At 45.9% G+C, this 26,068-nt stretch overlaps 10 protein-coding genes across 10 annotated transcripts; 8 read left to right on the top strand and 2 right to left on the bottom strand.

Moving 5' to 3' along the window:
• Positions 1–917: 917 nt before the first annotated feature.
• N7495_003110 (deoxyribodipyrimidine photo-lyase PHR1) lies at positions 918–2,869 on the top strand (the record flags this gene model as incomplete). The annotated part of the gene is made up of 2 exons (XM_057205779.1): positions 918–2,254; positions 2,305–2,869. 2 exons carry the CDS (start codon positions 918–920, stop codon positions 2,867–2,869), a joined length of 1,902 nt encoding a protein of 633 aa, XP_057066386.1.
• A 236-nt stretch (positions 2,870–3,105) lies between these two features.
• N7495_003109 (uncharacterized protein) lies at positions 3,106–6,120 on the top strand (the record flags this gene model as incomplete). The annotated part of the gene is made up of 3 exons (XM_057205778.1): positions 3,106–4,283; positions 4,339–5,567; positions 6,095–6,120. The coding sequence occupies 3 exons, from the start codon at positions 3,106–3,108 to the stop codon at positions 6,118–6,120; spliced, it is 2,433 nt and encodes an 810-aa protein (XP_057066385.1).
• Positions 6,121–8,996: 2,876 nt separating this feature from the next.
• Positions 8,997–10,996, top strand: N7495_003108 (sulfatase family protein; the record flags this gene model as incomplete). The annotated part of the gene is made up of 5 exons (XM_057205777.1): positions 8,997–9,345; positions 9,399–9,874; positions 9,928–10,414; positions 10,461–10,591; positions 10,646–10,996. The coding sequence occupies 5 exons, from the start codon at positions 8,997–8,999 to the stop codon at positions 10,994–10,996; spliced, it is 1,794 nt and encodes a 597-aa protein (XP_057066384.1).
• A 672-nt stretch (positions 10,997–11,668) lies between these two features.
• Positions 11,669–13,495, top strand: N7495_003107 (uncharacterized protein; the record flags this gene model as incomplete). The annotated part of the gene is made up of 7 exons (XM_057205776.1): positions 11,669–11,814; positions 11,891–12,228; positions 12,294–12,464; positions 12,521–12,917; positions 12,979–13,131; positions 13,186–13,251; positions 13,303–13,495. 7 exons carry the CDS (start codon positions 11,669–11,671, stop codon positions 13,493–13,495), a joined length of 1,464 nt encoding a protein of 487 aa, XP_057066383.1.
• Positions 13,496–15,019: 1,524 nt separating this feature from the next.
• On the top strand, positions 15,020–15,908 carry N7495_003106 (sugar O-acetyltransferase; the record flags this gene model as incomplete). Its single annotated transcript, XM_057205775.1, has 3 exons — positions 15,020–15,180; positions 15,373–15,769; positions 15,831–15,908. 3 exons carry the CDS (start codon positions 15,020–15,022, stop codon positions 15,906–15,908), a joined length of 636 nt encoding a protein of 211 aa, XP_057066382.1.
• Positions 15,909–16,065: 157 nt separating this feature from the next.
• N7495_003105 (L-psp endoribonuclease family protein) lies at positions 16,066–16,367 on the bottom strand (the record flags this gene model as incomplete). Its single annotated transcript, XM_057205774.1, has 2 exons — positions 16,066–16,238; positions 16,313–16,367. 2 exons carry the CDS (start codon positions 16,365–16,367, stop codon positions 16,066–16,068), a joined length of 228 nt encoding a protein of 75 aa, XP_057066381.1.
• Positions 16,368–16,766: 399 nt separating this feature from the next.
• Positions 16,767–17,881, top strand: N7495_003104 (alpha/beta hydrolase; the record flags this gene model as incomplete). The annotated part of the gene is made up of 2 exons (XM_057205773.1): positions 16,767–17,212; positions 17,275–17,881. Coding segments are annotated over 2 exons (1,053 nt in total), but the record flags the coding sequence as incomplete, so codon positions are not given.
• Positions 17,882–19,186: 1,305 nt separating this feature from the next.
• On the top strand, positions 19,187–20,051 carry N7495_003103 (Hydroxynaphthalene reductase arp2; the record flags this gene model as incomplete). Its single annotated transcript, XM_057205772.1, has 2 exons — positions 19,187–19,955; positions 20,014–20,051. The coding sequence occupies 2 exons, from the start codon at positions 19,187–19,189 to the stop codon at positions 20,049–20,051; spliced, it is 807 nt and encodes a 268-aa protein (XP_057066379.1).
• Positions 20,052–20,462: 411 nt separating this feature from the next.
• N7495_003102 (DUF202 domain-containing protein) lies at positions 20,463–21,153 on the bottom strand (the record flags this gene model as incomplete). The annotated part of the gene is made up of 2 exons (XM_057205771.1): positions 20,463–20,791; positions 20,844–21,153. 2 exons carry the CDS (start codon positions 21,151–21,153, stop codon positions 20,463–20,465), a joined length of 639 nt encoding a protein of 212 aa, XP_057066378.1.
• Positions 21,154–21,704: 551 nt separating this feature from the next.
• N7495_003101 (putative respiratory complex assembly protein Rmp1) lies at positions 21,705–23,957 on the top strand (the record flags this gene model as incomplete). Its single annotated transcript, XM_057205770.1, has 1 exon — positions 21,705–23,957. The coding sequence occupies one exon, from the start codon at positions 21,705–21,707 to the stop codon at positions 23,955–23,957; it is 2,253 nt and encodes a 750-aa protein (XP_057066377.1).
• Between the last annotated feature and the right edge of the window lie 2,111 nt (positions 23,958–26,068).

The raw sequence follows: 26,068 nt of genomic DNA, 5'->3' as shown, positions 1-26,068 counted from the left end.
ACAATTCTACATGTTCGGGAATAAAGTTCGGAACAATAACAGGGAAGAACTCCTCACATTTTCCCTAATTTTTAACGGCATGCAGGGAGCACGGATGAGATGGTCGTCCTAGGTCCGCTCGAGTCCGCTAGGTATCATTCTGGCTGCCAACATTGCTATTTGTTATTGACTAATTTCAACTCCTTCCTTATTTGTCATTTCAACGTGCGATGACGAGCTACTGTATAGTCAGTATTTAATTGAAGGCCTTGCATGTAGGAAAATATTGAGGATCTACAGGGTTTAGGACTAGATATGGAATCCGGGGAAGATCAGCATTAAAGGCTACCCTTCTGGGCATTCTAAATGGGGCGGTGAAGACGAATTTCGATTCTTGAGGAGAATATCGACTCTCGAGCCTCCTTCATACGGGGAAGTCGGCTCTTGCCGAGAAGTTCTTCCTGGTTGCTCCTCCGTGCTCCATTTGACCATTTTTGTCTATCCCTGCATTTCAGACACCCTTGATAGGCTTTGGAAGGCATATTGTTCTGTTAGAGTATATTGGTAAATTTCTGTCGTCTCTACTCTTATATTTAGTCAAACAAGTTCTAGAGTAATCAAATTCAAGACATGATTATGTTCAATATTCACCTGGGCATACTTCGTCGTGGTAAATTGAAAGATCACGTGGACGTGGGTCGATCTACTTGATGGATAGCTTAGGTACGAAATTTGTTCAAGAGAAACTAACCCTGAAACTATATGGAGAAATTAAGATCTTGTCTGCAAGATCGGTTCTGGGAGGATCACACCCGAGTACCTTCTAATTCTACTAGTACGTCGTAAATGATGAGTGAAAAACCCAGGTTTCGCCTCCAGATCGGTGACGTCAGGAATCTCGATCGATCGATGACGGCCTCCCACAGCGAATCTGCACCATGCATCTTCCAACTCCACTGATGCGCGTTAATACCCCTTTTCACTTCACGACAGCACGCGTTCTGAAATTTCAACTTCTCCAAACGCTCAAACCCTCTCAATTTCACAGCATTACTCCCCTCATGGCTCGTCCCAAGCGTGCAGCATCCAACCAGGACAGCAATGACGTCTCCGAAGATTCCCACGAAACCAAAAGAAGTCGCCCAGATCTAAGCCAACCGCATCCCAACGCGAACCAGACTGAAGACTTCGGAATCGTCTTGCGCGACTTCTATCCTCCAGAAATGAGCAATGCTCGATGCAAGGCGTACATCGATGGCGAAATTGAACGGCCAATTGAAACATTGGAGAAAGCCTGTCGCAATACAGCAGACAAGCGTCGTTCAGTTTCAGCGGGAAAAGTGGTGGTTCATTGGTTCAAGACTGACTTGCGCACTAATGACAATCGGGCCTTGCACAAGGCCTCAGAGCTTGCTCAGCAGCACAAGATCCCCTTGATCTGCCTCTACATTCTTTCGCCAGAGGATCTAACAGCCCATTTAATCAGCCCTGCTCGGGTCGATTTTGCACTCCGAACATTGGAGCAGCTGCAGCAAGACCTGGGAAAGCTTGATATCCCACTATACGTGGAGACCCAACATAAGCGAAAGAACATCCCAAGCCGAGTTATTGAATTATGCCAGCAATGGGAAGCCAAGAATCTGCATGCGAATATTGAATATGAGGTGGATGAACTGCGCCAGGATGCCAAGCTGGTTGAATTGTGCGCTGAGAATGACATCAGTTTTGAACTTGATCATGACACATGTGTTGTCACTCCAGGCGCCTTCAGTACCAAAACAGGCGGACAATATGCCGTATACACACCTTGGTTCCGCTCTTGGATAGCTTTCCTGAAAGAAAACCCAGACTACCTAGAGCTATCTGACAATCCTGGTTCAAACCCCAGCAATACCCGGGAGACACTGAAAGATCTCTTCGATTGCAAGATTCCGAGCGCGCCAAAAAACAAACAGCTCTCGAAAAATGAGAAGACGCTATTTAAGAAGCTTTACCCCGCAGGCGAACACGAGGCCCTCCAACGATTAGATGCTTTTTTGAAGGAAAAGGGTCAGGAGTACGAAGCCACTCGCAACATCATGGCGAAGCATAATACGTCTATTCTCAGTCCATATTTTGCGTCGGGCGTCCTGAGTGCTCGTACCGCTGTTTCCAAGGCGAAGAGGGTCAACAATGACCACCTGGATAAGCATTTCCTGGGTCTCATGACCTGGATTAGTGAAGTCGCCTGGCGTGATTTCTACAGGCATGTGCTTACACACTGGCCATTCATCGGGTATATGATATCCCTTTGTCACCCCTTTCACACGCTGACTAAATTTACAGTATGAACAAGTGCTTTAAACCCGAGCATACAAACATTGAATGGGAATACGATACAGATCAGTTCCAAGCTTGGTGCGATGGCAAAACAGGCTACCCCGTTGTCGATGCCGCGATGCGACAGCTCCGCGAGACAGCATGGATGCATAATCGTGTTCGCATGGTGGTGTCATCTTTCCTGTCCAAAGATATGCTGATCGACTGGCGCCGTGGAGAGCGATTCTTCATGGAAAGCCTCATCGACGGTGACTTTGCTTCCAATCACGGCGGATGGGGCTTTGGGTCATCAACTGGCGTGGATCCGCAGCCGTATTTCCGTGTCTTCAACCCCACACGCCAGAGCGAGCGATTTGACCCCGACGGTGAATACATCCGACGCTGGGTACCTGAGTTGCGCGACATCAAAAGTTCTGCAATTCATGAGCCCTATGCGCGTGGTGCTGGGCCTGTAGCGGAAAAGAATGGCTATCCTCGGCCCATTGTGGAGCATTCAGCCGGTAGAACTAAAGCGCTGGAACGTTTTAAAGCCGCGCTTCAAAAGGCGCCCAATAAGGAGTCGAAAAAATAGGGAAAATATCTAGGTCATACGTACAAGAATAAGGCTTTTCCCTATGGTCGCCCAGAATCATAGAGTAATCAAACCCCAGATTTTCGTATTTTTGACAATACCTTACATTATGCGGGATATTTAACGCTTTCTAAGTGGATATCGAAGAGGCACGAGCGCTGATTTCCCCGCGCTTCCACTGCCCCAGATTCAGTTTATGATTTTCATATTTCTCCAGATCTAACGTCCTGAATATCATGGAAGTCCAGTCTGCAGACCTGTCACCTATGAGCCCCAGTCCGACCGATCTCCCCAGTGGCAAGCGACGATGGCGTCGAAATCGAGTTGCATGTGATTCATGTCACTTGCGGCGGGTCCGATGCGACCGAGCTTTCCCCTGTTCAAGATGTCTGAGAAGCGATAATCGTTGTGAATTCACTCGCGAACGTAGAAAGCGGGGGCGCATCGCGCGCTCCAAGCCTGCGACAGACGCAACGGAGCCCGAGCCAAACATTGCGACAAGAAAACAGTCTACTGGAAATCTGAAAATGTCGCCTTTGCAGAACAGCTCACCAGAGTCGGTCTACGAGCAGAAGTCACCGAACGTCAACGATATTCGACTTTCTGCGCCAGCGCAATGTGTAGATGGTCCTCCAACAGTATCAGTGACTGGAGGGAATGCGACAACGGAGCAATGGTTAGAAGCTGCTCGTCTCTCACCGGATTCCTATGAGATCCCTGGTGACGTGGGCGAAGGACCTCTGCCACGGCTGATAGATATCTGGAATCCTGTTCATTTCACTGGTGACCATCCACCCTCACAAGGGTCGCAAGGGGCCTCTGTACCTGCGCATAGCCATCCAAGTCAAGCCCCGACTCCCCGGACTAAGTCGATATTGAAATACCCAGTCCTTGAACCAGTCATGCCATATATAGAGTCCAATCTCCCGCGCCGTCTGATATGCGATCTGCTCGAGTTATATTTTACGAGTGCTTTTTCAACCCATATGCATCCGGTCTGCCACCACATTCACTGCTATGTCTTGCGAAAGGCTTCCTTCATGAATACTGAAAATCCCCGACCTTGCAGTCCGGCACTGCTAGCAAGTATGCTCTGGGTAGCTGCAGTAGATGACCGGGCCTTTTCCTTGTCCATATCACCTCTGCAACGTCGAAAAATATGTCAATTTCTTTGTGGGTTGACAGTTCGGTTGATCAGGCCGCTGGTTCATGTGTCGTTCAAAGACCAGGAAGCTGCTAGTAGTACCAGTACACAGCAGGACTTCTCCGCTGCGTCTGCATATCACCCATTTGAAGGAGTGGGTGATGATAAAGGCCTCGTTGGGCCAGCAGGAACCCTCGACGATGTCATCGCGTATATTCATGTCGCATCTATAATTTCATCTAGTGAGCAAAAAGCTGCTAGTATGCGATGGTCAGTTTCTCGAATCAGGTTTCTCGTTATATATACTCGACTAACATGATTCTAGGTGGCATGCTGCGTTCACTTTGTCTCGAGAGCTGAAATTGAATCAAGAGATTGAGGCGAATTTGGGCGTGGATGGCCAAAGTGATACATCGAGCCCACCCTTCGGCTACCCGCTAGAAGGGTGGGAAAACTCACCCGGCGGCCCTGTGTTTGATTATTCAAACCCTTCACGACCAAGCTTGAACTGTATCTGTCACGAATCCACTGAGCTGCAGGACAGCTCCATTATCACAGAGGAGTGGCGTGAAGAACGTCGTCGCACCTGGTGGTTATTATATATTATGGACCGTCACCTAGCATTATGCTACAACCGACCACTCGCCCTCCTAGATGCCGAAAGTGAAGACTTGCTCCTACCGTTGGACGAAGCCTCTTGGCAAGCTGGTATTATTCACAGCAATAGTCCTCGACCAGACGGACCGCAATGTACACGATCTGGCGACCAAAATAAGCGGCGTATTTTCCCAGATTTCGCCTGTCATGACCACTCTATCTTCGGTTTTTTCCTACCCCTGATGACGATCACAGGCGAGCTGATAGATCTGAATCAAGCGCGTAATCACCCCATGCTCGGTCTTCGTTTACAAGGAAAAGAGGCGTGGGATGTCCATTTAGCGGAAGTCCTACGCCAGCTCGAAACATATAAAGCCAGCTTAACAACTTTCACAACAACGACACCCCCCGAGGAACACTCCCTGTCAGCATTTAAAACCCCCGATCAACCAGATGATACACACATATCCCAGGCCTACTCATGGCACACACAGACAGTAGTAGCCTACGCCTCCTACCTAGTCCACGTCCTACACATCCTGTTAGTAGGAAAATGGGACCCAGTCTCCCTAATAGAAGACAAAGACTTCTGGACCTCCTCACCAGCCTTTGCATCAACAATCTCCCACGCCCTCGAAGCCGCAGACTCAGTCCAGCAAATATTACGATTCGACCCCGATGTAAGCTTCATGCCCTATTTTTTCGGCATCCAGCTTCTACAGGGGAGTTTCCTACTCCTCCTCATTGTCGAGCGTCTACAGAAAGAGGCTGGTGATGGTATTCTCAATGCCTGCGAGACTATGATTCGGGCTACCGAGTCTTGTGTTGTTACGCTGAATACAGAGTATCAGCGCAGTTTTAGGCAGGTGATGCGTAGTGCTGTTGCACAGGCTCGTGGGAGGCCTGTGAATCCCAGTGAGATTCGGCATAGGAGGAAAGCGGTTTTGGCGCTGTATCGTTGGACTCGGAAGGGGACTGGACTGGCTTTGTAGCTTTTAAGAAAATATGTTGTGATATTATCTACTCCTGAGGTATTGGTACTTTATCCTCTGATTCCTAATACCAACAGCCCTCAATTAAGGCAGAATATTACCAAGAGTGTGCTTAAGAGATATAAGATTAGTGTTAGTCTATATCTAGACCTACTTCTTTATCAACTACAGGGCTGCTTTGAACAGGATCAATGAATTAACTCTCTTGGCTCGTGCTACTAATCCTGGTAATATAGGCATTTGGAAGAGCCATTGAAGCTCGGCACGAATAATTTCGCAGTTCTTCTAGGTTATTCTTATTCGCATTCACATAAACCCGCAACCGCCTAACTATACTAGTAATAGTTGAACAATATTTCAATCGTATAATGGAGCTAAAAGTAATATCATTTTCTCTTACTTAAAATCAGAAAATTAGTGATAACCAACACTCTAAGTGGGCACGACAGGAATGGAACTATCTTAACCTTAATGGCTGTATTGATGATGGAGCTGGTCCCAGTGATCGGATTACTTAGTCTTAGAACTCCAAATTTCAAAAAACGATAACATTCACTAATTGAATCTATTTATCCAGATGATTCAGCTAGCAAACCAGCTCAACCATCTCATCTGATAACTTCACTTGTAGGTAGCTAGCTTCTAGGCGAGACTTGGAAGCGTAATTTTCGAAGCCTCTATAGGCTTGGTAGGTTTCTTGTATCTATTGTGACTGGATGGTACAAGATTCGTAAATATATTTGTCGGTACACCAGTACCAAGAGTGGAATAGCTATTCGATAAGGTAGACGAGAGGCTAGCTCCCACTTCTGACACCTATTACAGGTAACGCTTTACGCCCCTATAATATCTATGTGTCCTCTGAAGTAGTTGTAAATTCTAGTTTTTCATTCATCGTGAGGACTAGCTATTTATCGTATAAGTTGCTCTTCTGTCTGAGACAAATGTGTTCCATCGTCTAAGACAGAAGAGTCGGTAAAGACGGGAAGTCACTGTTGTAAATGCATAATGTTCAAGGTTGTCGTTTGCGATGCACTTTGAACATGGATTTCGTGATGTAGTCTAAACCGGGATGTCTTTTGTCCGATATTCCAATAATATTCATTCACCACGGATATGTGGAGGAATTATAAAGTATTTCCTGAAAATATAAGCTCTTTTTCTCGCTCTATCTCCCTCTATAGCCCTATAGGTCTATTAGTAGGACCAACCTTATTCGTAGCTGCCACCGAATGGTGGGCGCCCACTATGTCGGTGAGTTGTCGCCTACCCGATAGATAGTCGGCGCATCGAGATGGTTCTATTCCTGTCCCCTGTTCAGGAGACCAGGTGGTATCTGCGGATATAAAGTGTATGCTAGTTACTGAATCTTGAAGAAGTCCTTCAAGAAGGACTCACTGTATTGACTTCAATATACTGTTGATCCATCTTCAACCATACATCTTTGTAACTTCTCCGTTTATGACCTATTGTACCATTTTTCTTTTGTTTTAGCACCCATCCCGTACATTGGAAACCAATTTTTACACGTATTCCATGCTATAATCTGATGTTTGGCAAGTCTAACATCTTATAACCCTATTCTGCCATATTATTTCCATTTCAGGGTTCAGAAAGCTTCACAAAGTCAAGGATTCGCTATTACTATAATTGACCAATGACCCATAATATTGCTTTACCACTACTCATCAATAAAAACAGCAAGTATAGAATAGGTTTCTTCAAGTTCCTTTATCAATTATCCGCGGTGCTCCTAAAACTCTGTAATAATACATTGACCGAGTGTACGGGCAGAAAGAAAAAGGAGCTTTATACCAGTGTGTCTCCAGATTTCTTGAAACGATTCAGACTCGATCAAAGTAAATGAGAATTTTCTTTTACTATCAACTGAGTGAGACTGTTCTCTTATCCTTCTTATTACTGTAACTTCGTTCAAGAACAGTTATATAAATTATAGATGGATATAACACATGTTGATCGGTTGACCGACAATTTCTCCCGCTAATCTTACCAGGAGCCCGAGATGTCGTTACCAAAAATAAGGGAGTCTATGACCCCGTGAGTGCTCTCGCAGGAGCCGGTACCTTCCCTGGGATTCTTCGGGTTCCCTGATCCAGGACTACGAAGTCCTTCCCATGGTTATCTTGGCGAAATGCACTATCGTTCCAGGGGAATCTCATTCCCAAATACCTGTTTCTTTGTTGACCAATAAGCTGCAAAAAGAAAATATGACCTACCTAGTCATGCTATCTCTAGCGAAGAAGTATTTAAAGGGCTTAGCACTGATACTAGCTCTACTGCTAAGTCCGGAATATTGAATATAGTAAGTATTATACTTGTATAGATCAGCAACATACCTACCATATAGCACTCTGTCTTGATCCGTATATGAAAACACTTCTCTTAGAAAAAAAGCCATATTACGTGATACAAGGGCTTGGAAAAAAAAAAGGGTTTTTGGATTAGGCGTACCGTTGTCGTAGTCAGTTGACAGCATTTAATGCCTAATTAGGACTAGTATATAACGTGACCCTATGCGAATAGTAATCGCGGATAACGGGGGCAATATTCGCATTCGCAGCGAATATTCATATTCATGCCGAGCTCTAAAGGCCATCAGGATCTCTAAGGACAGGATCTCGGCGTTAACCAGATAAAATCCGATCCGATCGAACGTGTCAGTAATTCAGATCTCGCCCTGCAAGGATTGTAGAGATCACGCTACTGCAAACGATGTCGCACTAGGAATGTAAATGTGCAACCTTAATTTCTTTAGTTCTTAGAAGGTTCGACGAGGTCTCTGAACCTTGTATATCAAACTTAGGATTGTTGGGCCCAGGGCCAGAATTAAGTATTCGCATGTCTAGTCATTTTTCGGTCTCGGGAGAGATTTTTCACCTTACCTAACTAGGCCTGTAAGTAGAAAGGCAGCCATCTCATTTAGCCGAAGCACCGGCATCCATGGACATATATGAGAACATAAGACGAATGCGGTAAATAGTACGAAGTATATCTCATGCGATCCTTAAGCGAGGTGGTCTGAGCAAACATTGAAGAAAAGTCTGAGTGCCTTGGTGGTTCGCAGGTCGAGGTAGTTGTGTCCTCATTGTCAAGTTAAAGCACGCCATTTATCTTGAAGTCTTCGTTCCTGTCGATGAGCTAGTCCTAATATACGTTAGTACGAAGTAGATATCTCGGCAATTGTAGACGCCGATCCACCTCGCCATCTTGACCGCCGATGGCATCATTGAGCTTCGCAAGAGTGGGCTCCACTTTACTCCACTCTTCAAAAGCTCAGGCCATTTGACAAAAAAGACAAAAAAGCCAAGACGTTGTCTTGTCATCGATATCATCACTTCTGGCTTGATCTGACACTTCTGCATCCCAAGTCAACATGAAGCTTCTTGTTACTGTCGCTGGTCTGATTGCTGCCGTAGAAGGCGTTGCAGTTGGCGCAAATGTACAGAGTGTGCTACAATCGGTCCTCGGACAATCAGTCCTTGGACCGAGTCAGTCGCAATCATCGAAGCCGCCAAACTTTTTGTTCATCATCACGGACGATCAAGATCTAGAGCTTGATTCTATCTCATATACACCACGCGTATCAAAACATATCCGTGACAAAGGAACCTTTTTTCGCAATCATTTTGTGACGACGGCACTTTGCTGCCCATCTCGGGTCAGTTTGTGGACAGGACGTCAAGCTCACAATACTAATGTAACAGATGTCAATCCTCCATATGGTGAGTTATTTAACTGGACATACTGTAGCTTTGCGCCTAATAACCCAACGTAGGTGGATATCCTAAATTCGTGGATCGCGGCTTCAATGAAAACTGGCTGCCAGTTTGGCTGCAAGAAGCTGGCTATGACACCTACTATACCGGCAAACTTTTCAACTCCCACTCTATTTACAATTACGATAGTCCTTATCCGAATGGATTTAACGGATCCGACTTCCTTGTGGAGCCTTTCACCTACTCCTACCTCAATTCTACCTATCAACGCAATCGAGAAGCTCCAGTGAGCTATGAGGGTCAGCACACCACCGACGTGATCACTAAAAAGGCACATGGATTTTTAGATGATGCATTGGAAGGAGAGCGCCCATTCTTTGTGACCGTCTCTCCCGTTGCTCCCCACTCGAATATCGACCCGCATGGATTGGGTGCAGGTCCGGTCGTTATGACTGAGCCAGTTCCATTGAAACGACACGAACATTTATTCGAAGATGTGAAAGTGCCACGAACAGAAAGTTTCAATCCAGATGAGGTTCGTGTCGGTCCAGTTTCCAATCAAGTAACTTTTGTCTAACAATGTACCAGCCTAGCGGGGTAAGCTGGGTTCGAGATCTGCCCCAGCAGAATCAGACGGTAGTGGATTATAACGATAATTTCTACCGGTCCCGTCTGCGCGCATTGCAAGGTGTGGATGAGTTGGTGGACTCGCTCGTCAGCCGACTTGAGGAGAGTGGCAAGCTTGATAATACCTACATCATATACACGTCGGACAATGGCTTCCACATCGGTCAGCACCGGCTACCTCCCGGAAAAACCTGTGGTTTTGAAGAAGATATCCGGGTCCCGCTATTCATCCGTGGCCCGGGCGTCCCTGAAGGGCATATTCAAGATTCTGTAACAACTCACATTGACCTGGCCCCTACAATCTTTGATCTTGCGGGTATTCCACCGCGCTCAGACTTTGATGGAACGGCCATCCCCGTGACTTCCGCGTCTGGCGGACAGCGACATGAACATGTTACAGTTGAATACTGGGGACATGCTGTGACAGAGGGTGTTTTTGGTGGCGTCGGTAAGTTGCATATAACCAGACCTAATATGGAAATATGCTAATTCAGTGTCGCAAGGTCCCGATGAAAGCGTGAGGGTTCCCAATAACACGTACAAGTCACTCCGCTTGCTGGGTGAGGGCTACGATCTTTACTACTCTGTGTGGTGCACCAATGAACATGAACTATACGATCTCTCGGTATGTTGAGCTGTAGAAACATCTACGAAGAATAACTCTGACCCTAATCTATAGACGGATTCGCACCAAATGCACAACCTTTACCCAAAAGTTAATAAGGCAGGTACTGATGAGCCGAAGATTCTCGGCCGCAGCTTGTCCCAGGCAATTAGCAGACTTGATGCTCTGCTTCTCGTCTTGAAATCTTGCCAAGGTGTTACATGCATCGAGCCATGGGATGTCTTACAACCGGAAAGCTCTGTTCGTAGTCTTCGGGATGCCTTGGATAAAAAGCACGACATCTATTATGCCAACCAGCCTCAAGTCTCATTCAATTGGTGCGCCGAAGGATACATCATTGAGGCTGAAGGCCCGCAGGTACCATTGACAAGCCGATATGGCTTGCCTTGGGATGTCTGGGTGTAAGAACATAAAAAATAATTTATATACAGACAGGCTAGTGAAACATATAATAAGTAGAATGATGCTAAGACTACTTGTGAGAATTGAATCCTTCATAAAAAAAATTAACTGGGGTCGTAGGGGTCCCACAGGATCCTGCAGAATATACTTACTGATCCTTCCAAGATCCATTTATTCTACATAAATCAATGGGGCCCCGGAACAGAAATACCCGCGTACGAGATTCATCATTCATAGACCCACCTTAGAACATGGAAATTCAGAATTGAACAGATGCGTCTCCCAAGAATTCAAAGAAGAAAAAAAAAATCTAGATGGCAAAAGGGCCTTGTGCCTTATTAGGGCCAACCGGGGTATATCCGAACAACTGTTTAAACGTGGTTAAATCGTGGGAAAAAAAATGGGCCTAACCGTTGTCGTCAAAGCCAAGATGATTGCGCCATACCTCCGTTTTGTGTCGCGACAATCTCAGGCCACACCAACCAGAGTAAAGCAGAATCTAGATGTTAAACGCAGGAATACGCAAGCTTAAAAAAGGTACGAGTCAAAATTTTATATAAGAATACCGAAGGCCCACACAAATCTTTTGTGATCATCTTGATACACAAGTCAAGTCCTATACTTAATCTTGTTCCTTTTTGAGCAACGTTTGTTTTTTTCTCTTTTTCTTTTAAGATGTCAGAGGCATCGTTGGAGCAGAAGCTGCCCGCGCAGGATATCTCCTCAGAAAAGCACAATGCTGACGAACCATACGTCGATAATGAAACTGCTATCATCGCCAAGGACTGGGATGAGAGTGAAGAAGCCTCTGTGAAACGCAAGTAAGTGGTTGAGAAAAGAATTTGACTCAAACACATAGTATGCATTCCTACAGTATCTAACGAAATTACTGAATAGAATTGATTTCATTCTATTGCCCTGTCTTGCCCTCGCCTTCTTCGCTCTTCAACTGGATCGGGGCAACATTGGCTCTGTTTTGACTTCGACTTTCACCAAGGATCTCAAGATTACCACAAATCAAGTCAACGTTGGATCCCAGCTTCTATCTGCCGGAATTGTCCTATCAGAAATTCCATCCAACATTATTCTGCAACGTGTTGGGCCCCGTTTATGGCTTTCCGGTCAAATATTTGCATGGGGTATGGTCGCAACCTTCCAATGCTTTGTCAATTCCTATGGGGCATATCTAGCAACAAGAATCTTGCTCGGTCTCTGTGAAGGTGGTTTTATTCCTGGTAAGTTCTTATTCATAACCTTTACGCCGTAGAATCATCCGGCTAATCAACCATCTTCCATGCAGGTGCTATCTACTATCTATCCACCTGGTATAAGAAAGATGAGACCAGTCTCCGGACTAGCCTGTTCTTCTACGGTCAGATGTTTGCTGCAGCTACATCACAGTTGATTTCAGCTGGTTTGCTACAACTCCATGGCAAGGCTGGTTTCCAAGGATGGCGTTGGATTTTCCTTGGTAAGTAATCTCGATATTGCCAATCAATTCACCTTCTTACCAAAAGATATTTACAGTCGAGGGTCTTATTACCATTTTCATCGGAATTGTTTTCACACTTTTTGTACCTCCCAAAGCTGGTGATGGTCGTGCCTTGGTCAGCCTTGGTCGCTGGAGCTACTTCAACGAACGTGAATCCCACATCATCGTCAACCGTGTCCTCCTCGATGATCCACGTAAAGCTCGCGGCCACATCCAGATCTCAGGATCCGATATCTGGAAGACAGTCAAGCAGCCACGCATTATACAGCACTTTTTGGTCACTCTCGTCTCCATGTCCGGTTTCCAGGGTCTGGCTCAATATACACCTACCCTGATCAAGTCTTTGGGATTCACTTCTGTTCGTGCAAACGCATTAGCATCTGTTCCTATTTACTGTGGTATCATCTGGATGACAATTCTCTCCGTTGGATCGTAAGTCTACTCCGTTTTAAATTTCACATTTTTCCTGTTCAAGTCTAACAATACATCACAGTGATTGGACGGGTCACCGTGGACCATTTGTCTTGATTTCTATTACATGGAATCTCATCTCATACGCTTGTCTACGAACAATGCCTCGCACAGACGGCCAGTGGCACAAATACGGCGTTATCGTCGTCGCCAATATCTCTTATTGCAGTATGCAGTACGTTCAATCTAGTCCGAAGTATGATTTTGACCTCACACTGACACCACTTAGCATTCTTAATATCGGCTGGCTATCATTTTACTGCAAAACACCCCAAGAGCGAAGTGTTGCTATGGCGTAAGTCATTCCACTCACCATCAATATTGTACTTGAGCTAATGTTTTCTAGAATTGTTGTTATGGGCGCCAATCTTGCTGGAATTGCCGGCTCTCAGATTTTCCGTTCTGCGGACGCACCTAAGTATTTGAAGGGTCTAACGGCAATCACGGCTCTTGCTGCTGCTTCTTGGGTCATTACTGCTTCTCTTGGTGTGCAATATTTCTTGATCAGACGCAAGGCTGCTCAAAAGGGCTCGGTCTAACCTAGCTTCTACTGCATAAAGAATATTTAATTATAGATTTCAAGATTGATGATTATTAATAATTACATGGGTGACTCTACGGGAGCCCGATATAATACTTTTTACTTCCGAACTACCGATCATTTTCCCTGTTTAACCCTGAAAGCAATGTCCAAACTCAAGTCATTAATTTCCAATACTGATACCCTTTCCAAGTGGCTCAAACATACCAACAGTCTTTTATTAGAACCTGAAAATGAAATTGAGAGTGAAAGTAAACGTAATTGGAAAGTGGTAGTAGGAATACGGGTTGATCTAAGTGAGGTACTCATTTGTAGGGACCTGCCTAGGTAATATTGGAGATTTTGTATTCACTATAAATTGTGTGAAGATTCACCTCTAGAGGTAGGTATACGGCATTTCTACTATCATCATCCATGCTGGGACTATCTATTGGTCTAGCTAGATACCCATTAAGGTCTTGTGAGGCTATGAAATAGGTGTATTACCTCGAATTGTCATTGTAACTACCAGATTGACTGATATTTAAACTGTAAATATTCTGTTTCAATTCTTAATTTCTTCGCAGCAGCCATCGTGCACCAGTTAAAGGCGTCTACATGTCAGATTCTGAGACGAACCAATCCAGATCGCAGGACTAGTGACGAATAACCTTCCCCAACTTATCGTTTAGCACCTAATATGGAAATAAGTTCTAGCCAGGGTCGATGAATATCGGCCAAGCCAGGCCCTGGTTTAGTACGGGTCTCTTCATGACGGATGGCTTTCAACGCTTTGGCTATATACCTAGGTATATTACCTCCAGCGCTCTCATCAGTCGTTAGTCTGGGGATCGCCAGCAAACAATCCCAGATACGTAGAGATACCCCAGAATCAGCCCTCTAAGCCAACATCAAGTTCTTTTCAAATCTCCAAATCAGTAACCTGCTCGTGAAAAGATATGGCGAATCCTTTGCAGTTCACCATGCTTGAGTCATTTAAAAGGCCTCTCCCGAAGTGCCGATGAAGGCTCCCAAAATCTAAGGGGCCTGATAGCCCTTATCGAAATGTTTTCGGTCCCTCTGCATCCACCGCGGCAGTCAAACCGCCAGCGTCAGCACCTACTCAACCCGGTTACTTGGCTTCTCAAAACATATCGATAAAAGTTCCTATACGTAATACGTATGGTAGAAAACTTTATTTTCTCTCTTCTGGAGAAGTGATCCGAGTCGTTAATGTGCACCCTGTCAATATCAAAATGCAGGTAGGAGCTATGACCAGCGGGAACACGATTTGCAATTTCGAGCGCTCAGAGGACTAAAGTCGTTATTATATCATCCGCTACATAAATTTATATAAGTGATATCAACCACCAGTTACCTAGGTTTCATGGCAAGTTAAGTCACATGACCGCATATCTTAAGTATTACTTGTCCTCTGAACTATCTATCATCTCACTTTTCTGGTTGTCAGCGTGAATACGCAGACTTTAGGCTTATTGAAACTTTAAGTTTAGACAGTTTAAGCATTGCGCCTTATCAAATCATGGTAGGAAACACTGAGCGAGAAAAAATGCTCCGTGGGGAGCTATACCGTGCATTCACGCCTGAACTTACAGCTGCACGGGCTCGCTGCAAGTCTGCAAACATTCGATTCAATAATGCGGGTGATGTTTCTAGACGACGACTTGTGGAGCTTTGGAATGAGTAAGTCCGACTTTTTTAGGTTCCCTTCTGATTCAATGTGAAAATCTGCAGAGTTCGTCATGAATCTTGGAATATGAAAGACACCGGGGAGCTAGTTGATATCCCAAGGTCTTAGATGGCTGGTGGCATATCCCGAAGACTCTCACATGGACTGAACTCCAGGACTGCCACATTGACTGATCGTTCTTATAGCATTACGGAAGACAAAACTCCTCTCCCGCCTCAACTTGATGACCCCGCAGCCGATGAAGAACTCTTCAAGAACGAACCCTTGGTCGAGGCTCCTGTCAAAGCAGACTATGGTTTCAATGTGAAACTTGGCCAGGGTGTTTTCGTGAATGCAAACTGTACATTCATTGACACTTGTCCTATCACTGTCGGAGCAAGGACGTTGTTCGGGCCCAATGTTAGTCTATATTCGGGAACACATCCACTTGATCCAGCTTTACGGAACGGACTCGAAGGCCCCGAGACGGGACTGCCGATCGTTATCGGGGAGGACTGCTGGCTTGGTGGAAATGTGATTGTGCTTCCTGGTGTGACTATTGGTAAGGGCTCGACTGTTGGAGCTGGTAGTGTGGTTACTAAGGTATGTTTGACAATTTAAGATCACATTATGGCACTTTGACTGATTGGATTGTGAATTTTAGGATGTACCGCCATTTCATGTGGTTGCTGGGAATCCTGCAAGAATCATTCGACGTATTGAAACAACCATGACAGAGTGATAGGATGAGGATTTCAATGTTGCACATAAATTCTAGGCTTTTGTATAGCGCCTATCTGACATACTATATCATACATATAACCTCTAGGCTTAGGTACTTTGAATCCACCGCCTTCGGGACATCCTTGATTAATTTATTTTTGATTTGATATAAGAGATCACAAGACAGTAATACACTCGATCTCGAGATCGGTGTTAAGAGGCAATGTCTTGACTGCAACGCATTTGTAAAAAAAACTTGGGTTAATACTGGGCTCATGCATATCGCCCGCAGCTCGACACACCGCAAGATAAACGAAGCAAGGAGAAGCAGAATGACAAAAGAAAAGAACTTATGTGTGGCAAGGCTTCATATCGCCCTAATACTGTAAAAAGTAAAGTTTTGAGCTTTTAATCGAGATCGACTCATGGTGTGGGCCTTGATGTCACCGTCCACCAGCTTCATAGTGGTGGCGTCCATTACACCAGCATCTGAACAGTAAACCACACCATTGGCGATGATCGCCTACGATTAAATACCTGGTAGGGGCTTAAAAGCCTTTTCGGTCAGAACAGGGGTCTTAGAAGCCCCATTGTGTAATATTTCATAAGTAAAATGGAGTCTTTGGAGGAGTTCCAAAGCTGAGCCACTCAGCCGATCTATTTACTGATCATCCCACGAAAGAAGCCCCTCTTTTTCACGGATTTTATGGTCGCAGCGATAGAGGGGTATTGTCACAGCGCGATTTGGAGAATGGGGCCGTCTATACCTGATTAAGGCATGTTATCGCATATCGTGTTATCTGTTTCCCCGCATCCCACGTAAAGCGTGGGGGGAGGGTTTATTATTGTGCTTCGATCTCATTTCTGTTTCCTAGAATATTCAACTTTTAATCTTTTCATCTGTATCATCATGTCTGCTGTTCCAGGCGTTAACCGGCCTCCATACCCTATCCATGAGTCTGTCAAGGATAAATTGGATCCGGAGTATGTCGACTTCTATAACAAGTTTATAATCAACAATCAGCAGGTCCACTTGCAACCAGTCGCGGCCTCCAGAACAAGTGGTGTTCTTATACCAGGTGCTGGACCTATGCTGCAGGTTGGAAAGACACAGGATATCACCATTGAGCGCCGCGAGACCGAAGGACCTCCCATCTTGCTTCGGGCCTTTACCCCAAAAGGCGAAGTACCAGTTGGTGGATGGCCAGTGGTGCTGTATTTCCACGGTGGTGGCTGGGTTCTTGGCTCAATTGACACTGAGAATGTGGTATGCTCGAATCTTTGTGTGCGCGGGAACTGCGTTGTAGTGACAGTTGACTATCGGTGAGAATTCCAGGAAGAATTAATTTCTCGCGCAGCTCATCTAACACATCTTTGTCGTCTAGTCTTGCGCCTGAGAATCCCTTCCCCGCTGCAGTCCACGATAGCTGGGAAGCGCTACTATGGCTGATCTCCGAAGGACCCGCGGCGCTATCGATTGACAAATCAAAGATGGCGACTGGAGGATCCTCAGCCGGAGGAAACCTCGCTTCAGTCATGACTCACAAGGCATTGACTCTGTCACCGCCAGTCAGGTTCCTGTCGCAGCTACTCTCAGTCCCAGTCACGGATAATACTGCGGTAGTGGAGACCAATGGATCCTATCGTGTCTATGAAAACACCGTCGCTTTGCCCGCGGCTAAGATGCTCTGGTACCGCAATCACTATCTGCCTAATGAGGCCGATCTTAAGGACCCAGAGGCAAGTCCTCTTTTCTATACAAGTAACTGGTCTGACCTCCCTCCGGCTCTGGTCATGGTTGGTGAGTGTGATGTGCTACGGTCTGAGGGTGAGCAGTATGCGGAGAAGCTGCAAAAGGCTGGCGTGGAAGTAGACTTACAAGTCATGAAGGGGATGCCGCATCCATTTTTGGCTATGGATGGTGTGCTGTCGGAGGGAAAGAGATCTATTACTCTGATGTGTGATGCTTTGCAAAAGGTTTTCTGGAACTGATTCCTTTGATTCTCTATTTGAAATCACATGGTCTAATGGAACATGAAGATATGTGTCTGTTCGCAGGGAACTCTTGTATTATTTTGACTACGTGATGTATGTGGTCAATATGATTGAGACGTGTGTTCATTCTAGATTTTAGCGCGGCCACAGAGTAGGAGGTAAGCTTCTACTCTAGTGTCGGTTATTCGCCCAACCGATATTATCAACAATATGATATGAACTTTGAAAATGGCATACCTTGGTATCAAGCTTCAGACTACTAATAGACAATTAAGTATCACCTTCGAATGACACAATTGTGGCGTGCCTTTGGATATGTCGCCAACGACAAGACCTCCTGGGCAGTGATCCTGTGGTGGGAATATCTAAGAGACCTCAGATCTCTGGGCAGGGACTTTCCAATCACTGTAGAAAACTTCTAGGATCCCTTGATTCTGCCATCCTACTCCGTTTATAGAGATGGCTGAGTGGCGAGACCTCGCTGAATAACTTCATGAGAGTTGGGGATGATCAAAGGGCGCAAAAAGCTGACAGAATGGTGCGTTTTCTCAAAAAGTCATCGAAAAAAATTCAAAATCTTTTGGAAAATGAGCGGGAAATAGTAGATTTATAAAATTTGGCAAAACCTACCTAATAAGACTCCCCAAGGGATTAGGCGGTTGCAGTCGTCCACGGGTGAAACTGTTCGACGGTTTTTTAAAGTTGTCTGAGTCTCGAACCACCTTTGAGATCAAATAATCACTCGATATACCACTAAAGACCTCAGATGAAAGGTAGGTTTGGAATGATAATCCACTTATGTAAGCTGCGTGAAACTGTACGAAGTACATTGGTCTTGTCGACAGGCTCAAATTTCTCCTCTCTCCGGATCCGGCCTGATTAATACAACTCACCTCATAATTTCCATTAAATCTAGAAATACAACCAAGACTGAGAGATGTGACATTCAGGGGGATCCTCGCCGCCGCCTTGACATGTTGCCTGCCGCATGCGGTAAATGGTCCCGAGATCAACATGTGTATGCGCTCGCAAACGGCGATATAATTCTATATTAGCCGTCCATTCAAGAATGTAGAGTATCTGAAAGCCGTGGAATTAAGCTTAATACCTCAAACAGGCCGAGAAAAAAAATATCCGAGCCAATCAATGGTCCAGGTATACAGTTTCAGGATACGATTAACTCATACTACTGATTTCAGCCAGTGATACCTTGATCAGCAGTATTCTTAAGAACCCGTTCCCCCGAAACTAAATTCCTAGTTTACATCTCTCTTTTGACCATCAATAACAAAAACTTTCACAATGGTCGTCCCAACTACCAATGTCGTGCAGCAAGACCTCGCTGGTAAAGTCGCCCTAGTGACAGGAGGCAGCCGCGGCATCGGATCCGGTATTGCACTCGAGCTAGCCAAGAAGGGAGCTTCAGTAGCCATCAACTACGCCCGGGACCCAGTATCAGCCGAAAAGATCGTCCGAGAGATCCAGGCACTTGGAGTGCATGCTGCAGCTTTCCAGGCAGACCTGACCCAAGTCGAGTCAATCGAGGTCATGTTCAAGCAGGTAGTTGCCCACTTCGGCCAGCTGGACATCGTAGTGTCGAACTCCGGAACTGAGAAGTTTGTTTCACTTGCTGATACCACGCTCCGCGACTTTAACGATGTCTTCGACCTCAACACCCGCGCCCAGTTCTTCGTCGCGAAGAACGCCTATGATCATATACAGCCTGGTGGCCGGGTCATTCTGATGTCTTCCATCGCTGCTGGTGTCGGTGTCCCTGGTCACTCGCTGTACGCTGGTAGCAAGAGTGCGATCGAGGGCTTCACTCGCTGCTTTGCCGCTGACTTCGGAAAGAAGCGCTGCACTGTGAATGCCATTGCACCGGCTGGTGTAAAGAGTGACATGTGGCTCAAAAACTCCTGGCGCTATGCCCCTGGCTGCGATCAGAACTCGTCCATCGAGGACATTGAGGCTGCTCTGGCTAATGGTAGCCCTTTGAAGCGCTGCGGTGTGCCAGCTGACATCGGTCGTGTTGTGGCTTTCCTTTCCAGCCCCGCGGGAGAATGGGTTAACGGTGAGTCCAGCTCTTGGAATGTAGGTCATCAATGCGATTTGCTGATTTTTTCTCCCAGGTCAAATCTTGCCCCTGAACGGAGGCGCTAATATCTAAACTTTGGAGGCTGGAATGTCAATGTGAACTTGACTTGCTAAGTGCGCTAATCCGTTGACCTAGCTGTCAACAATGCACAAATATCAAGCTGAGATGTAGAATTTGTTATTTAATGTAGTAACGTTGGATAAAGGCCAAATTGAAAGTATCGTAATCAAAACAATTTGTATTTCAGTAGAAAGACGTAGCAATAAAAGTCTAACAATTCGTTCGAGGTCATCAAGGCATTAAATGGAGAGGAAAAATCTAATACTTGCCAGGGTTGCAAGGTTATGAAGACGAGTTTGCTTAGATTTGCACATCGTGATTCACCGTATCAGCATCCTTCTGATAGAGGCGGCAGGATGGAGGTCGATCTCAATAATGATTGTAAGAGAAAGGACAAACGTTGATAAAATGGTCTGGATCATGTTAGCCGAAGAGTACCAGAAGCGAGACGAGAAGGATGAGAATTACAACACAGAGCAGGATGCCGACGAGATTTATTTCCCAACCGCCGGCATAGATCTTCCCCAACGCAATGGCATTCTGTTGTCTCCAGAAGCGATATGCGCCGATTATCGCCACAATGATAGCGATACCGTAGCAGCTAACAGCTAGCGGGATGCCAACTTGGTAGAACTTCAGGCGGTCCTCTGCAGTCGGCGAGCGCTGGAGGCGAAACAGCTGGGCGATGAGAACACCCTGCATGGCAATAACCAACGAAGTTCGAACATATGCCAGAAAGGTTCTCTCCAGAGCTAGATCTCTGTTAGTGATGATACCCAGATAGATTTGTTGAGACCTGCATACCAAAGTGATCACGATTGCTTTTATGCGGCACTGTCAATGTGACGTGGTGTGTCCAGAAGTGACACAGCTTGCTCCATAGTCCCTTCCTGTGACACGCAATCGAGGGCGTTGCGGTTTGCGTGGCCCGTCTAGTTGTGACATGGTACTCGTCGCCTGATGAGGCTGATGCCATGGAGTCGTCCAATTCATTGTCTTCTTGGGTCTGAATCTCGTGGAGCTCTAGGGCTTCGCGTTGGTCAGGGCGGTTGTCGCATGGAGAGTGAGAGTCTACCGCGCTGGCTGGCCGGTCTGGCGCATTATTCTCCGTCATATCGAGGATGAACCTCGTAATTGTGACTGGGGGTTTTCTCTGAGGGGGCGGTAAAGCAGGGTTCCGCGAACTTCCCCCGCCATTTGCGCCGTTGTTTGGTCATTGTTGACCCGCAAATTGCTATTTCAGTATATGAGACTCTAGACTTCAAAGAAAGCGATATCAAGTGGTAAGATCGGCTTACTTTTATTCAATCTATTTCTTCACACTTCACGCTTTATAGAGTCTGCATATGGCCGTCAATGACAGACCAATCAGGACGCTTTATCCCTGGATTGCATCACTCTCAGGCTTGATGGGCACATTTAGTACCAATTACAATCCAAATTAGGACTCGACTTTTTACCCCCGCCTCTTCAATGTGGGCTCCATCTTGAACAATTGGCCAATGACACTGGAAAACTGACGAGCTGAAGAGGTTCGATGAAATAAGCTCAGCCCAAACTACGGAAATGGCACCTCAGGCACCAATATCCATTTTTGGTTAGCGCGATTGACAGCGGCTAGAATCGCGAATTTGCAGATTTACAGACAACCAGCATCGATTGGCCATGCAACATCAGAGGAGCCTCCGAGGGCTCATTGGCTCCTCAATATCGCGCCCCTACTTCCTGCGACTGTACACCCATCCTGTCACTTGTCGATATCAAAGTTCAAACTCAGATGACGCTCCATTATGGCCTGCGGAGGATTGGGACGATTTGGAGGAGAAGGAGCAATCGAAACGGACGATAGATCGGAAAGTACACCAGTCGAAACGTGCTGGATCAATCCCCATAGGGGTAGACAGTTTAGGTGAACCAGGGAAAATAATCGTCCTACCTCCTAAGCGACGGCGGAAGCGCAAACAAGCCAAAGACGAACCCCAAAGCAGCCTACTAAGCTCCATGTTGGACGATCTGGATTCCGAAGTTTTAGGCGGCTGTTCAGAGTCAGTACAAAAAGCATTCGACAGCTTCCGAGGGGAGTTAAACCCAAGCCAAAAGTTGGCTTCCGACGCTTGGGAGGAAGTACGGTCACGCCTGGCCTCGTCATTTACGTGGGAACAGCTATCAAACTATGTTGATCAGAACATCTATTCTTCGTTGGGCACAGAGGCAGCTGAACAGTGGAGGCCTGGAAAATCGGCTTTCTTACTCGCAAATCCTATGAACCAGGATGCGGTTGATCGGGTTACCTCATCGCTGGATCTTAAGGGCAAACACATATTGGCAGAAAGAATTCTGCGGAATTGCTGGCAGCTGGCAAAGGGTGATGAAATTGGACAGCTGGATCTCCATATGCCTCACTTCGCGCTTGAACTTCTCTTGAATTCTCTGAATTTCTCTTTCGATTCTGTGGCGAAAATGTCTCAGTCTAGCATCGACATTACTCTCTCCCTAGGACTGGTGCGAATCACCGGAACAGAAAGTGCCTGCCAGCATATCCGTGAGATAATTGCAGATGCCAGCGCGAGAATTCGAGAGGACACGATCAACATCGACCCGGAGGCCTCTGTCTCGGCGCTCACACCCCAGTTTCTCGACTGGATCAAGCAGACTTACGAAGTCAGCTTTGAGGGAAAGGCCAACGTCTTGCAAAAAGTCTACTATCTTGCCGAGAATAAGCAGGGTGCGGATAATGCTCGTAGAGCACTCAACTTGGCGATTTACAATAGCAACCAGCCGCGACGATCCTTTGCCACTTACCTACCCTCCACGCAACAAGCAGATCTTTACACCTACAATTCACCTAACAATCTTTCCTGGCTTGATCGAGAGAAATCATGGTTTCGATGGGCCACGCCCCCTGTTCAGGCTTCGACAATTGGATCTCCCCAAGAGCTCTTTTACGATAATCACCCGACACAAATCTCGGACCAACTTTTGAAAGTCCTTCGTAGAAACTCGACTCTACCAATAGAGTCTGAATCTGGTGTCAAACTTCATGAATCAGTGACTGCTGCCGTCGGTCAATGTCTCTTTGCACAGAAATCTCCCTTCACCAATACGAGCTTCAGTGCCCCTGAACTTGGCGGTCTTTCCTTAGACAGAAAATTCGTCAACGATATCCCGCGAATCAACCCTTTCCTGGAATCCCTTAAACACGTCCATATAGGGACAGATTATCAACTACGTCGCGTTCGCCTGATTCCGCCACCATCTGCAAGTGAGACACTTCCAGAGCTGGAAATCGAGTTCTTTGCGATGAGCACTGAGCATTCTGAGAACTTAGATGAGATACATGATATCATTGATATCAAACAAGTGAAGGCAATCTATGAGACCAGTGGCATCGAATATCTCCTCCCTGAAAACGGCTTAGACGTCCATTTCACTCGGACGGTTTACCGCAAAATCTCACACGTCGCCTTGTCTAAATTGCCGGAGTACGAATCCCTCGCGGAGAGTATCAAGGCCCCTCTCCGTGAAGCCTCACTTGCTACCAACGACTCATCGACCTCCATTCCTCTACCAGCTTTCTGCCATGTTTCACTACCCCGGGAGCTAGCCTCCGCCACAACTTCAACGACACCCTCGGATTCGAACATCACAGTCGCGTATACATTCCCGATACTAGACGATGCTCGTGATACAGCAGTCCACCAATACGAGTTTGATGCACGCGTACTGAACTTCTGTCTTCTCGAGAGGGGTCCCTTCAACCCCTCTCGCATTGAGTTATCTATGGATATCAATCTTTCAAATCAAGGTGCGGACGGAGATTCGGAGGACGTGGCCAATGACGCTTTCCATTCTTTCTACAAAGATTCTTGCGATATGGCGTTCGAAGTACACCAAGCGCAGACCACACCAGCCGAGTAATAGGTAGCGAGTGCTCGACATCAACATTACAAGACGCCATCAACGCCAAAACTCTAAACACATGTACAATATTTCAAAAATATACGCTTGGGTATCGTAGCATTGCCCTTTGATGATAAGTTCTAGCAAATTCGTGGTTAATATACTATTGGACCTGTTGTTAATATCAACGTTCCATGTCGGACACTCAAGGCCGACTGTCGTGAGTGGGGCAATCATCAGGCTTATTTACGATAGCTTTTCTGATCTCACAGGACTAACATACTTTGCCTATGTGGTCATATACCGCATAAGAGAGGGGGTTGATGGAAACTATTTTGAAGTATTACGGCATTCAAGACGTTGCTTCGACAAGTATCTACACTTTCGGGGAATCCGCTTTAAGAAACGCCATCTATCTCTGGATTGTGCATAATATAATGTAGCTTAGTGAAACGTGCGCAATTTCTTGGGGTGTTTCCAACACTATTCGCTAGGGTCTTGCTTGTAATGGTTCCTGTACAAGCACTGGAAGCATTTACACTTGCCTTTGTTGGTCTTAACTGGAGTTTTCCGAGCCTTAAAAGACACAATATATCCTAGAGCATCTCGCAAAGAGATCATTAATATGGTTCTATTTTATTTACGCCCTGGAGTTGACTTGACATTGATTTATGCATCATGAAACCCGCTTTGTTGTCCTGTTTAATCTACCTCTTTTTCGAGATTGAGCGATAGTGAGAGCCATCGAATGCTGGATTAGACAGCCAATCACATTATCCATATCTAAGGTCTTATTCCAAGAGTAAAACTGATTTTTCTTGCTTTTCACGGGCGGAGCGGCAAAAATCACCAAGCCCGAAGCAAATAACTTTCTTCACAGCGTTTATACCAAGTAAATCATGGACCAAGGCTACCAAGTGTTTACAGGTCGTGCTCTTTTGCCACAACAAGTCTTTCTCGTCAAAGACTTGCATAGACTGTGTTATAAGCTCTCGAAAGTTTCGCGAAGTCTGATTTCTTCAATCCACAATATAAAAGCATAGATAGGTTTCGACGGGGCCGTTGAATTGTGAGCCCACAAGTTGCCAATATTCTTGGTGTTTCGTATAGGGTTCCCTAAGAAACTTAGGTTATAGGCCAAAATTGATTCAGAATACTACACATACCAGATAAAATTCTGTACCTGGAACAAGGAATTAAAAATTTGGATTATGCTTCCATCAATTCGGACTGAAAATCGGTCCGTATAGGATTGGCCTAATTGTTGTTATATGTCTTTGAGATCGTCTCTCCAAAGCTTGGTTCCAGAACTGTATAGATCTGCAGCTATATGGCTACTGATCAATCCGAGCACCCGTAGTCAAGATATGCTCGGTTGGTGCGAACGCATGTTCTAGAGTTCGTGGCATGGTCTCGTAGCTGCTGGTCAAGCAAGAATGAGGCTCAAACCACGTGCTCGGGAGGAAAAAAAACCCCAAGTTTGTTTGGAAAGAGGAGAAATTTATTCGTGCACGAGGGCCAGAAAAGGAAAGTTCACCTTGGAAGCCCTGCTGCTGACTACTTAACTGAGGGGAACGCTCTATGCAACACGGTCGGGACGTGCAGGTCGATTCAGCCAAAAACCACAACCACAAAAGAAAGCTCAGTGAAAGTAGGGAGTCAAAAAGTGAAGAGGTGTGTAAAAGTGTCCATTCTGTAACCGTCACAGCTTCTATGGAGATAAATGGAGTATACAGACAGGTTAGAGGGTGGGGTGAGGACCCCGCCACCCTCTGACCTGTATGTATACTCGATAACCTGCTACCGCCAATAATATTTTTTTCTCTTGCCGCCCTGCGGCTGTAATACGTACCTTTGCATGAGACTGCGTATTAGGGGCTGAGAAGGCTATAAATACTGTTTACCAAGCTATTGCACCTCTTCTATCTTCGAGATAAGTGCAGACCTATCGATCCTCCTACTGCTTCCCGGTGTCTAAGATCGTTTCGTGAGTGAATGAGACCTTTGATAGCAGTACTCCTATATGGTAACTGGCAAGGTTGCTCCCTTGGATTGACTGCCAGTGACGAAGAATACGTTAGACTCTCGTCTCCGTCTTTTCCCGTGTGATTACGACAGAGGTGAAGGGC

This window comes from Penicillium taxi, assembly GCF_028828555.1.
Source record: "Penicillium taxi strain IBT 34144 chromosome Unknown utg000002l_segment0_segment0, whole genome shotgun sequence".
Classification (NCBI taxonomy): Eukaryota; Fungi; Ascomycota; class Eurotiomycetes; order Eurotiales; family Aspergillaceae; genus Penicillium; species Penicillium taxi.
Note: the sequence above shows the minus strand (reverse complement) of the source record. Positions and strands in the feature narration are given on the sequence as shown.